General features: G+C 50.4%; 1 protein-coding gene across 6 annotated transcripts; it reads right to left on the bottom strand.

The window, feature by feature from the left end:
- Positions 1–7,928: 7,928 nt before the first annotated feature.
- Positions 7,929–11,858, bottom strand: LOC119312871. 6 transcript variants are annotated; one of them, XR_005151453.1, is made up of 6 exons: positions 11,270–11,858; positions 10,957–11,129; positions 10,310–10,558; positions 10,143–10,204; positions 8,960–9,040; positions 7,929–8,240 (listed from the first exon to the last, which is right to left on the bottom strand). XR_005151453.1 is itself a non-coding variant. In XM_037588648.1 (5 exons), exons 2-5 carry the CDS (start codon positions 11,028–11,030, stop codon positions 9,012–9,014), a joined length of 414 nt encoding a protein of 137 aa, XP_037444545.1. In that variant the 5' UTR covers positions 11,031–11,129; positions 11,270–11,858; the 3' UTR covers positions 7,929–9,011. The 6 variants fall into 6 exon arrangements, 1 of the variants encoding a protein (XP_037444545.1); XR_005151452.1 differs by having other exon boundaries at positions 8,883–9,040; positions 11,270–11,857; XR_005151454.1 differs by having other exon boundaries at positions 8,883–9,040; positions 10,310–10,539; positions 10,976–11,129; positions 11,270–11,856.
- Between the last annotated feature and the right edge of the window lie 340 nt (positions 11,859–12,198).

Below are 12,198 nucleotides of genomic sequence, written 5' to 3'. Positions count from 1 at the left end.
AACGTAAGATGACAAATACACCGGTATGAAGGGAGTACGTGGTTCACTTGGAAATGGGACACGGGGAGGGGCGGCAGTTATTGGGCATTGGAGGTGTATAGTTATTTTTGGTACTAAAAATGTTATTTTTATTTATTTTTTTGCCTTTTGTGAACCACTTTCAAAACTAACATTACTTTTCTTCATCATTTTCAATCAAGATTTTAGCTACAACTTCACGTGAGATGTGACAAATATAAATTTGCATGGCCAAATGTTATGTAATTGTCCTTATCAGTGGTTGTTAAACGTGTAGTCTACAAATATACATGTGCAATTTGACCGATTAGACCATGTACTTAACGTCTTGAGATGTGGTTATTTTTCTTATATTCCTGACCATATTTGTTCGCTTCTGATCATATTTCGTTCTGTTCCCGTGCCGGTATTTGAATTTGCATAAACCGTTCCAATCTGCATGCGGTATTCAAATCCGCATCTGGCCCACTTCCGATTCCAAATATAAATATGGAATAGGATATGGTATGACCATTATCCTCCCAAATCCGATCTGGTTTCATCCTTACACAGTGCAAACAGTGTCCGAAGTCCTGCCTCGATTGGATAAATTATAACAAATCCAAATATTTTGGACCAAGTTTTACAGTTTAGGGCCAATAACGAAAATGATCATGTGCACACACACACACAAACACAAATTAGTAGCTAAAACTTCGGGGTGATCCAAAGCGGAGCAGGTAAATGTAGCCAAGCAGGGTGCAGGTTTGGCCATGCATCACCAAGTTTGTACATACTCCTATTCTTGATGTTCCAAATACCAAGATCTTTTCGTAACATTGGTCTGTAGATGGAGCAGTCGTCGGTGAGGTAGGCGCAGTTTGGTTCAAACGCCGGAAATTCCTTTGTCGAAAGGCACACGACAGAGTTGAGACCGAGGAAAAGCGCATGGTCTCCGAGGTCCCTTAGCTCTACCAGCTTCTGCCTGTCAGTGTCAACCTTGAACACTAGGAGCTCGTATGTGGTGACCTCGTTGATAAGGCGATGCGGCATGTCAATGCCTTCGCGAAGCAGTTCCGACACATCAATCTCTTGGTCATCGGTGTCGTCAGGTTCATAAAACTCATCTTCCTCGTCGCGGTTTGTCTCTAGCCCACTTAGCTCGTCGCCGTTGTCATCTCCGCTAGCTAAATCTATGCAATCTTGGTGCATTCTGTTCAAGATGCCTTGGTATGTGCCACGGTACTTGAGTGGACTACTTATGTGATCCCAAATCCTCCAGACCTGCAGGAGTTCGCCTGACGGGCCAAGGGCAAGGTACATGGTTTGCGATCTGCAATAGCTTGTCACGTCGCGCATGATCGTCGTCACTAATGGTGAAGGCCCACTGAGATCTAGAGTAGAGACCGAACCAGTAGTACATAAAATGTAGAACAAGCCATCCTTGTCATTATAAAGAATGTTCTCGACCGAGCTTGTATCGTCAGAAACAGGGAGCAATAATTGCCACCGCTCATCTCCTGGCCTGGCATACGAGAGGCTCCGATACGGAGCGTGCACAATCAAGACGGTGCATTCCGTCACCTTGGCGGCGGCAGAGACGGCAACCCGATGATACTTGGTATGCCGCGCCCAGCTGAGGTGTGGTCGCTCCCATTCGTTCTCAGGCTCAGCGTCCCAGACGTGCTTGCCGTCATCGTCGTAGAAGGATTCGTCGTCGTCGTCATAGTGGTGGATTGTGTTCACCGACGGGAGCATGGCCTGCACGCCAGTGACGGGGTTGAGGAGGTAGGGGTTGCCAACCTCGTCCGTGGTAAACACCCAGCCGCCGTTACACGAGAAGGCGAATCCCCGCTTCTCGTGCGGGGGCCCCGGGAAGGGGACTCGGAAGGTGACGTTGGTGGAGGGGAAATACAGGGCGGCATCGTTGGCCCCGTACTCCTCGCAGGCGTAGAGCAGGCATGGTGCTTGCTCCAGCTCGGGGAGGCGGAAGGCTTTGTGTGCGTCGCCAGGACGAACAGACTGCGCCAGCACGCCGGAGGTCGGGGATATCCAGCGCCGCCATGATGGTGAGCAGGAGGTCGTCTGGCAGACCAGACCAATAGTCGTCTGCATCAGCGGCGACATCTGATGAAGAGATTAATCCCCGTTGCTGCGCGCGTAGTTCTTGGTCGTCCTACGACAAGACTGCTCTCATAGTTGCGTCTCGTCCGTTTCTTTGGTTATATGTGATGTGAGGGAGAGGGACAACGCATGTATATTTGTAGTACAGCCAGCGCCACTCCGAGTCGGGCTGGGATCTACTTGATCCATCGGACTCGAATGCTCTTAGGGTTTACTGATCGACTTGCTAGAGAATTCCATCAAGAGTCCTTCTCCGCCACAGACGACGTACAAGAATTCTTACAAGCTCTACTACTTCTTACGAGGTCAACACCAATCAAGCATTCGCAGGCTGTTAGAGCATCTTCAACGACGACCCTCAAACTGCATGCATACGTCTACACCACGCAGTCTGGACCTCGGAAGACATTCAACACGAGTCCGTATCGATCCGTGGTCCAGACCATGTTTTCCCGTAAATTGGAACAGTCCGGACATCCTCATGACAAACGAAAAGCCACCACGTACACACTTCTTCGTCCAGATGGAGGAAGGCTGCTGACTGTTGCTGTTAATTGGCCGAAGGCTAGCATGTTAAGCCGGACCGTGATTTGTATTTGGGCATTTGGGAAAGCTTTGCAAATATTTTTGGGCATTTGTTGGAAGTTTTCTACTTGCCATATGATTAGCATCTGGCAAGTGATTAGTTTCCTATTAAAGGTTTTTATCACACGTTGCCAGAATGATGGAAGCTTTGTAAATAGATTTGGCCATTTGACGGAAGGTTGAAAATGACCAAGCCCATTTGACCGAAAGGTTTATAATTAGCAAGGTGATTAGTTGTTTATACTAAGGTTTTCTTTATTTACGGAAGGAAGCTAGTTCAGTGGCGAAAGCTAAGCAAGCAGCCTAGCTTTGGCGGAACCTATGTTGGAACCTCCACTCCCTCGCCCTAGCTCGCCTCTCTCTCTCACTCTGCTCGCTCACTGCTGCCGTGGCTAGCTCACCGGAGAGAAGGAGGTCAGAGAAGTTCAGAGAAATGGTGGACACATAGGTTTTGCCGGCGCACGAACGCCCCCTTGTTACCTCGAGCACGAACTCGACTGTGTCGATCTGTTACAACGCCATCAGGTGGCTTTATACCCCGAGCCAGCGCACCGGGCACGCACCCACGCCTCCGCTCGCCCCTGATCCTACCTGCGCTCTCCGCCACTGACCTCGCCCACGCTGCGCCCGACGCCCGCGTCACACGGCCAGCTCCAACGGCTCGCGCCTGACCAGGCCACCTACGGCTCGCCAACAGACGCACACACACACACACACACACACACACACACACACACACACACTGGTGCACGGACACGCCCGTGCACCCAACGCACGCACACACGCACGCCGTAGTCCCTGGACCCGACGCGCCCAACAAGCCCAGTGTGTGCCCATACCCGCACTCAACATGCTCAGCTCGTTCGCCGTGGCTTATTATCCCTTCATTCATGCCCTAAGCCGCGGCTCATAGCAGTCCGGCGTCTTTGACGCCGCCGTCCACCAGCAGCGCATGCCCCGCGGCCAGCTCCTTCCGCATCAGGGGACACTCCCTCTTTAAGTGCCCTCTGACACCGCACTTGTAGCACTTCCCGCGGCGATTGTCCACGCCGCCTGATGCTGTGCTCCCCGCGCCGTCGTCGTCGTCCTCTCCGCGTGCACCACCCCGACGCCGCTCGCTCGCACGCCACTGTTACGCGGTGTACAGCAGCTGCCCGTCCGCGCCCTTGCCGCCTGCCTGTCCTCGCCGACGCAGCCGCTCGTCGAACGCCTTCAGGTGCCCGAGCGCGTCCTCGAAGAGCAGCTCGACCGCCGCGTACAGGCAATCCGAGACGCAGTCCAGGAGCTTCTTCACCATCGCCGCGTCGTCGAGGGTTGCTCCCAGCCCGGTGTAGCGCGCCGCCATGCCGCTGATCTTCCCCGCGAACGCGTCCAGCGACTCGTCGCTCGCCATGCGCAGGAGCTCGAACTCCCCGCGCAACGTGCCCAGCTGCGCCGCCCGCACGCGATCAGCCCCGACGAACCGGGCCTTCAGGCTGCTCCATATCCACGCCGCGGTCTTCTTTGCAGCCACCTGCAGCAGCAAATCATCGGCGAGCGCCCGAAGCAGGTAAGCCCGCGCCGGCTTATCTTTCTTGACGATCACCGCCGATGCAGCGTCCTCCGGCGGCACCACCGCCTCCCACGGCCCGGCGGCATCCAGGTCGGCTTCCACCTTGATGGCCCAGGTGATGTAGTTCTCCCCTGCGAGCACCGGCGCTGCATGCGCCACCGTGCTGCCCGATCCGCCGGCATACGGCATGATGGACATCGCCGACGAGCTCCCTCCTCCACGTGGCTCTGATGCCAATTGTTGGAACCTCCACTCCCTCGCCCTAGCTCGCATCTCTCTCTCACTCTGCTCGCTCACTGCTGTCGTGGCTAGCTCACCAGAGAGAAGAAGAAGGAGTTTAGAGAAGTTCAGAGAAACGGTGGACACAAAGGTTTTGCCGGCGCACGAACGACCCCTTGTTGCCTCGAGCACGAACTCAACTGTGTCGATCTGTTACAACGCCATCAGGTGGCTTTATACCCCGAGCCAGTGCACCGGGCACGCACCCACGCCTCCACTCGCCCCTGATCCTACCCACGCTCTCCGCGCACTGACCGCGCCCACGATGCGCCCGACGCCCGCGTCACACGGCCAGCTCCAACGGCTCGCGCCTGACCAGGCAACCTACGGCTCGCCAACAGACGCGCGCATACACACACACACACACACACACTGGTGCACGGACACGCCCGTGCACCCAACACACGCACACACGCACGCCCTAGTCCTCGGACCCGACGCACCCAGCAAGCCCAGTGCACGCCCATACCCGCACTCGACATGCTCGGCTCGTTCGCCGTGGCTTATTCGCCCTTCAACCTACACTAGCACATGGATTAATAGCCTTCCGCCAAACAAAAAGCTATTATTCGTATTTTTTTAAAGAAAGTCACGTAGTTACTTGGCAATTGAAATTTAACAGAGACAGGCATTTAAAACTACAGTTGGATGGCCGGCTCCCACACCAGTGTCCTGGACTAGCCTCCCTTCTTCACGGATAGATGCGGGAACAAATTTACAGGTCCACGTTGAAGATGCCCTTAATAACTAGAAATTAAAATTCTGACTGGTTATGCCTCATACACAATCTCTAGGCTTTGCGAGAGCGCTGTGATGCCGATAGCATTCCTTAACCATATCCATCAACAAATTATTATTGCCACGGATGAGGAGAATCCATGGATGAGTCAGTTGCTTAATCCGACGCTTGCTATCTTTATCCACCATGGATCTTTCAAGGTCGATGGTGTTACAGTCCTTGCATGGGTATTCACCATGCAGGTCGATTCTCTTCAACCGCACAGCTCGTTCTGTGACAAGCCTTATATAGTTTGTCACCTTGTCTTCATCCTTGCACCTGAAGATCAGCAACAGCATCAAGCTCAGGTGCTATAAATCTTTGGATGGCTCCCATAGCATGTTGGTCTTGTCGGCACTACTCTCGGGTGTTTTGACACATGAATCCCGAAATAGGACATGCAACAGGTGTTTTTTTACCTGAATATTAACATTAACCACAGATGCAAGCTAGTGTTAAGTTTTCTCTATAATACTGCAACTACATAACCTAACATTTTCCAGCAGAAAAGTAGCTACTATCATGATTCCTCACCATAATAATAGGGAAACGTTTCCCTCGGGATGACCGGCCGAGCACTCGGCCGGTCTCCCCTCGCTCGCTCCCTTTTGACGCTGGAAACAGGCTGGCCACATGCGCTCGGTGGGCCTCAGCAAGACGCCCTTTCCTTATATCTTCCGCATCGCACCTTTTTTCTTTCTTTTCTTTTTGCTGCTTCTTCCTATCGCTGCTTCTTCCCCTGCCATGGTTACTGAACGACGGCGGTGAGCTGCATCCTACAAGATGGTGCACAACCGAGACACGTACAGGGGTGCTGGAACCAGCATGCTGTTTTGTAACCAACCAATCCAGAGCTGTGGAATCATCATGTAGTTTTGCTTCATCGTCTGAGTGGTTTATGCGGCGACGATGGCGGATGTCCCCATTTGTTGCAACCAACAAAGGCAAAAGCTTCTACCAGCGCGATTTTTTGCTAACACGGCGACCGGCGGAAGTAGCCATCAGGAGGCTGTTTGCAGCAAACGACCTGTTCCGAGCGAAGCCCGGGCTGGAACCAGCTTTGCGTTTTGCTACAACCGGCAAATCCAGAGCTGGAACCCGCAACCATTTTTGCTGCATTGTCGGAGTGCTTTTCTGCGACGACGATGGCAAGCGCATGATTTGTTGCAACCAGCAAAGGCAAAAGCTTCTACCAGAGAGCTTTTTTGCTACCATGGCGATCACAGAAGTAGAGACCACGAGGTTTTTCTTCGAGCAAAACAATTTGTTCTGGGCGAAGCCAGGGCTGGAACCAGCATCCGGGTTTGCTACAACCGGCAAATTCAGAGCTGGAGCCAACATCTGGGTTTGCTGCATATGCTTGTAGTGTTTTATGTGGTAGCGACGACGGACGACCTCATTTGTTGCAACCGACAAAGCTAGAAGCTTCTACCGGCGAGATTTTTTGCTACGGTGGAACGACGCCCGACGATGGTGACCATCAAGAGTTCTGATGGTGAGGATGGGCTGCAATAGCGACGGCGGATGCCATGGGGCGGCTGGATGCGGCGGCCACAGACGCAGGGTGTCGCCGCCCACAGTGGAACGGGGGGACGAGCGCATGGTGTTGCGGCCGAGGAGTCGATGATGCGCAGCGCTGCGAGGTCTTGCCGGAGAACGCGAGGTGCTGATCCGCGGAGGGCTGACCAGGGGCGGGGGCGGCTGGGAGAGATGAAGTTTACGAGAGGAGAGGGACGACCTCGAGGACCCGCTGTGGGGCGCGGGGGAGAGGGGCGGCCACCATGGGGGGCCATTGAGCGGACGGGAATAGCAGAGCGGGGGAGGAAGAAGGCGACCTGGATGGATGAGAGGATCTAACGCCTCGGGTGGCCCAATCTGACGGCTGGGGCGCGATCGGCCCAAACTTTGGGCCGACGCGCGAGCGCCTATAAGTCGCCATAATAATAACAAAGAATCTGGCTTCTATAGTTGTGCAATTTCAACAACTACAAACACAAATCACAGCCCTAATCATCACCCAAAGCAACAAATCAAATCAATGCACTACAAGAAATATGTCAACTTGTGCCCTTGATTATTGGTCACTGAAAGGTCATTGTTTTTCATTTGCAACCTTTTTGTGACAAAAAACAGAAGGTTAAAAGCTGGCAGTCGTAAACTGAAATTAACGACCTTCTCTGTGAGAAGGTTGTAGACGTTTACGACCAAAACAGAAGGTCATTGAACCCATGACCTTTTGTTTTGGTCACTAGCTGTCTGCCCAGGCCACGTCAGATCCAACGTGGCAATCTGACGTGGCAAAATTACGACGAATTGAAAAGGTCGTTGATAAGATTTAGCCCGGTCCAATTCGACGCTTTACATGGCCGAGCCCAACAATTCAGCCCATTTAATTTATTTTTTCCCTGTGCTTTGATTAGCTAAATAGGCCTGGAACAACAATTAGGATTTTTTTCCTGAGATGCCATCATTTACAATCCTTTTTTTTGGGCCTCAACCTTTTTGGAATCTGAAATTTATATTGCTCTTTAGAAACAAGTCCAACATAGTTTGGGCCTTGGCCTTTTTAGAGCCCAAGTATTCAGTGCAATATAAATTTTGGACAGGGCCTTCTTACAATCCAATAGTGGGCCAGGCCCTCTTTTATTTACAGCCAATATTCTCAAATCTGTATAGTAACAGTCTTCTTTCCCACAACAATAACAGAGAAAACTTTTTTACACAACTTTATCTCGCATAACATTAGACAGACCAACACATATCAATAACCTATCTCCTAGGTTCACGAGTACATAACTTTTATCTCACACAACATTATACAGAACTGTATCTTGCAGGTTCAAAGCACATAAACTTTATCTAACAGGTTCCCCGCAACAAAAGAAGATCACCATCATCTCCTAATCAATAAATGATGTAAATAACCTGCAGATTCAAAAAGAAAAGGCAATATGTCAAAGAGAGACAAACAAAAAATAGAAACTTGCATCAAGTAGACCTGATGATGTACAGATAGTAATTAAACTAGCATCTACTTTGCCCGAGAGATAGCATGAAGCAGCTTTGATGCCATTCATGCATTATTTCTGAGACTAGCAACAAAAAATACATAGGATGCCAAACAGCCGGCAGCAGCTAAGATCGGTTAGTTGTTGGCTACCACCGATGGCGAGAACTAAACGAGCAGCTTAGATTCATTGGGCTGGATTGGATTGGATTGATGCTGACAAAGTGACAACAAGAAGGTAATGAGCACATACAACTAGCTCTAGTATACCGCCATGCATGAGCACTTGTTAACATTTATATTCATCACAACAACCTATAACCACCTATGCTTACAAATCAGAAAGCACACATATATACTGAACAAAAGCAACAGCCATGAATAGGTGACTTAACAGTTCATGTTTGTTAACAAAACAAGAGTGGACATCTCATAGTGAGTCTAATACAGCTACACTAAGCAGAGAACCACATCAAGACATGAAGAGTAAGCCATCACGGTATAGGGGATTGGAGTGATCAGAGTGAAGAAGGTAGCCCCAAGAGTTCACTGGAGTTCACCAGAGATTTGTGGTGCAGAGGCAGGAGCCAAGGAGGTAGTTAGACTATTGAAGTCAAGGGCCAGCCTAGCCTCCTACCACGCATGAGGCCACAACCAGCCCAGCACCACCACCACCACCGTCGGAGCCCTCAGCAACGCCCAAGCTTCATCGAGCTCCCTGCAAATTGCATTTAGCATGAAAGCATCAATAGTTTTGCAAAGTGAATATATTAGGGGAAGCTAAATTGGCATATACACAGGCATGGAAGGGTTTAAATAACCAAGTCATGTTTAAAAGAGTTAATTGAATGATTACAATTAGCATCTAACCTGGAAAACATATAGCTAGTATCTATCTATCAACACATGTCATCACATAGAAGCCAAATACTATTAACTTCATGATTCAGAAGCAGGAGCAGTGGCTACAGACCACAAAGGGCTAGTTCTCTTCTCTGAAGGAAAACAGATGACAGATAGTGCATAGCCATGATATATCAGACCTTACGAAGACAGTATGCCCACATGACTAGATGCTTCAGAAGCAAGAAGGTTGCATGCTTCTTTATTAAGAAAGCCAAACATCAAACTACAATTCTTAGTCTGGTACAAGATGAGGACCAGGGTTAGAAATCGAAGCTGAAATGGCTAGGCATCAAATTCTCAGAAAGCTGATTTGGGGTAAATGAGATAAGGTGGAAACAATTCTTAGAAAAGCATATGCACTAATCATTCCAGACATCTCAGTCAGGTCACACTTGTAGTTGGGAAGAGAAGAGTATGCAAATGTCTCCAAATTAATTACGCAGTAACGGTTTCCAAGTGAATTAGTCCTTCTGAATATAAACACATCAGGAATCTGAGCCAAAAAAATTGTGCTACATCTCTAACTCTTGCACAGTGCCAAAGAGTATGAACTCTAACAGAGTCCAACAGTTATCCTCTCACTCAGAATAAAAATGTTGTCGCAGTTACCATCCTAACTTCCTGCGAATCGAGTCATATTGGTGGATTTCCTGGCAGACTACTACAAACTCCAACAAGGTTGCAACCTCACACAGTATCAGTGCAGGTGCAGCACCAATCAAGAAGCAGCTAAAAACATGGCTAATCAGAACTCCATGTATGAGAAGACCACATAATATATTCATCTAACATACAAAGGCACCCAATAGCAGCACAACACAAATCAAGAAGCTGATTTCAGTAGCAACTAGTCTAGCAGCGCATCCAAATCTGGCTAACAGCGTCAAAGCAGGGGAGGAAGCGGCAGCTCATACCTTCATCTTGGACTTCTTGGCCTGCAGCTTCTTGGCCTTCTCCTCCTTGGCCTTCTTCTCCTCTGTAGACACACACACACACACACACACACACAGAATCAATTCAATCCCAAGCAAATCAAATCACGCATCTGAACCGCTACTGATCCATGGAGAAAGAAACCGACATGGAGGGGAGAAAGAGCACGAGCTGGCGGTCGAACACGGTGATCGGGAGCGCCGCGTCCTCGGGCACCTCCTTGGACAGGTACAGCGGGTACCTCCGAGCCGCCTCGCTCCCCTCCTTGGGCAGCAGCACGCCGTCCTCCTGTGCGTCGGCCTCCTCCACCGCCGCTGCCAAGAACCTCCCGATGGCCCGGCTCCTCCCACTCCTCCCGTCGTCAGCAATTTCCAAAACCTGTACAACAGTACAAGAACTGTAGCAACCAGTGATGTACAATGCTACATGAAAATGACTCTCAAAGAACAGAACAGATCGCTTCATTGATAAAGGATAATTTCATTGGCAGGAGTATACTAAAAGTGGAGTAAGATCCTTTCCTTTCGGAAAATCTCTATGCTTAATCTGTTTCAAAGATTTTGCTCAACATATAGATCTAATAATATTATGCCTTTCAAGTGTTACTCCAGCAGTTGGTACATCAGTGTTCTGCACTACTTAGGAATCATGATTGATTTTTTTTTTGTTCAAAAGTTGAGAGAACTAGTTGTCCTGCCAATCACACATGCATGCATCAAAAGGAAACCCAAGGTTCAGTTAAGCATCAATGTCTGGAAGCAGAAGGAAATGCAAGTGCAGGTAAGAGCAGCGTACAGCAGGAGCAAGACGAAACCTCCATCTCCTAGAGCTGCTTGTTGGAGCCCATGATTTTCAGGCGTTGAGGCCATCGTGGGTGCATCTAGGGTTCTCGAACTCCTCGATGGGTTTTATCTCGTGCAGCAGAGAGAACTTGGCGAACAGAGCAACACGGAGAGGGAGATGGTGTCCTGCAGCAGAGAGAGAGAAGCACGAGCGTCACGAATAGAGCAATAGGAGCCCCAAAACAAATCGGGTTGAACCAAACACACACACACACACACACACACACACACACACACACAGAGAGAGGGGGGGAGGGAGGAGAGACCTTGTTGACGAGCTCCATGGCGTCGGAGCATCCAAGCCGCAGTGAACTCTCTCCTCACGTGGAAGAACCCGCACGGCCGCGTCGTGGCCCGAGAGAAAGGAACAAACAAGTGGCCGCCCTTTCTTCCTCTCCTGGCGCGCGAGCGATTGGGGGGCGCGAGCTGACGACCTCGAGCACCGTATCGCGTGTCGACGGTGCGAGATTGGATCTGGTAGCGTCGAGGCGGATCTGGCGGCCGCCTGGCGTGCTGCTCGATCTGGGAGGGAGAGGAGGAGGCTGAAGGGTTTCGCGGTGATGGTGGGGGATAGGGCGGAGCGGGGGAGCAAAGTCGCCGGTGGCGGTGGGTGGGGGCGGCGGCGAGGCGAGGGAGAGACGAGGAGGGAATCGAGCGTGGAAGATAGAGAGTGCGGGTGGAAGACGGAAGGGAGTGCGGGTGTCGAGAGGTGGGAGGGAGAGGGGAGGGGGAGCTCGATCTGAGGGAGTGAGACGGCGGTGGGAGGGATCAAGGGGAGCACCGTCGATAGCGGCGGCGAGAAGATGGGGGGAGGAGGGGTGCGATGGGAGGAGGGGATCGATGGGGTCTGGGTAGGGTTTGGGTACCTGGATACGTGTGGGGTTTTCTTTTTCTTTTTTTTTCTGTACATAAATTGATGGATGGATGGATGGATGTGGTATGGAGAGATGGATGGATGGATGGGCGTCATGTCATCGATTCGTGTGACAACGAATTCCACCAATGGAAATAGAGCACATATAATTGTTTTTTTTCTTTTGTTTTTCTTCTACTTTTTCACATGAAAAATCAAATATTGATCTCATATTGTGCCCAAGAGTGCATCTTCAGATGCCAAACAAAGTTGCCTAAAAAAATTTCATTTTCTTTAGACGAAAACTCAGTTTTCCATTTTTCGAGTGCCCAAAATGTGTTT

The sequence above is a fragment of the Triticum dicoccoides genome, chromosome 5B, assembly GCF_002162155.2.
Source record: "Triticum dicoccoides isolate Atlit2015 ecotype Zavitan chromosome 5B, WEW_v2.0, whole genome shotgun sequence".
Taxonomy (NCBI): Eukaryota; Viridiplantae; Streptophyta; class Magnoliopsida; order Poales; family Poaceae; genus Triticum; species Triticum dicoccoides.
The sequence above is the reverse complement of the archived record's forward strand: the minus strand, read 5'-3'. Positions and strand labels throughout refer to the sequence as shown.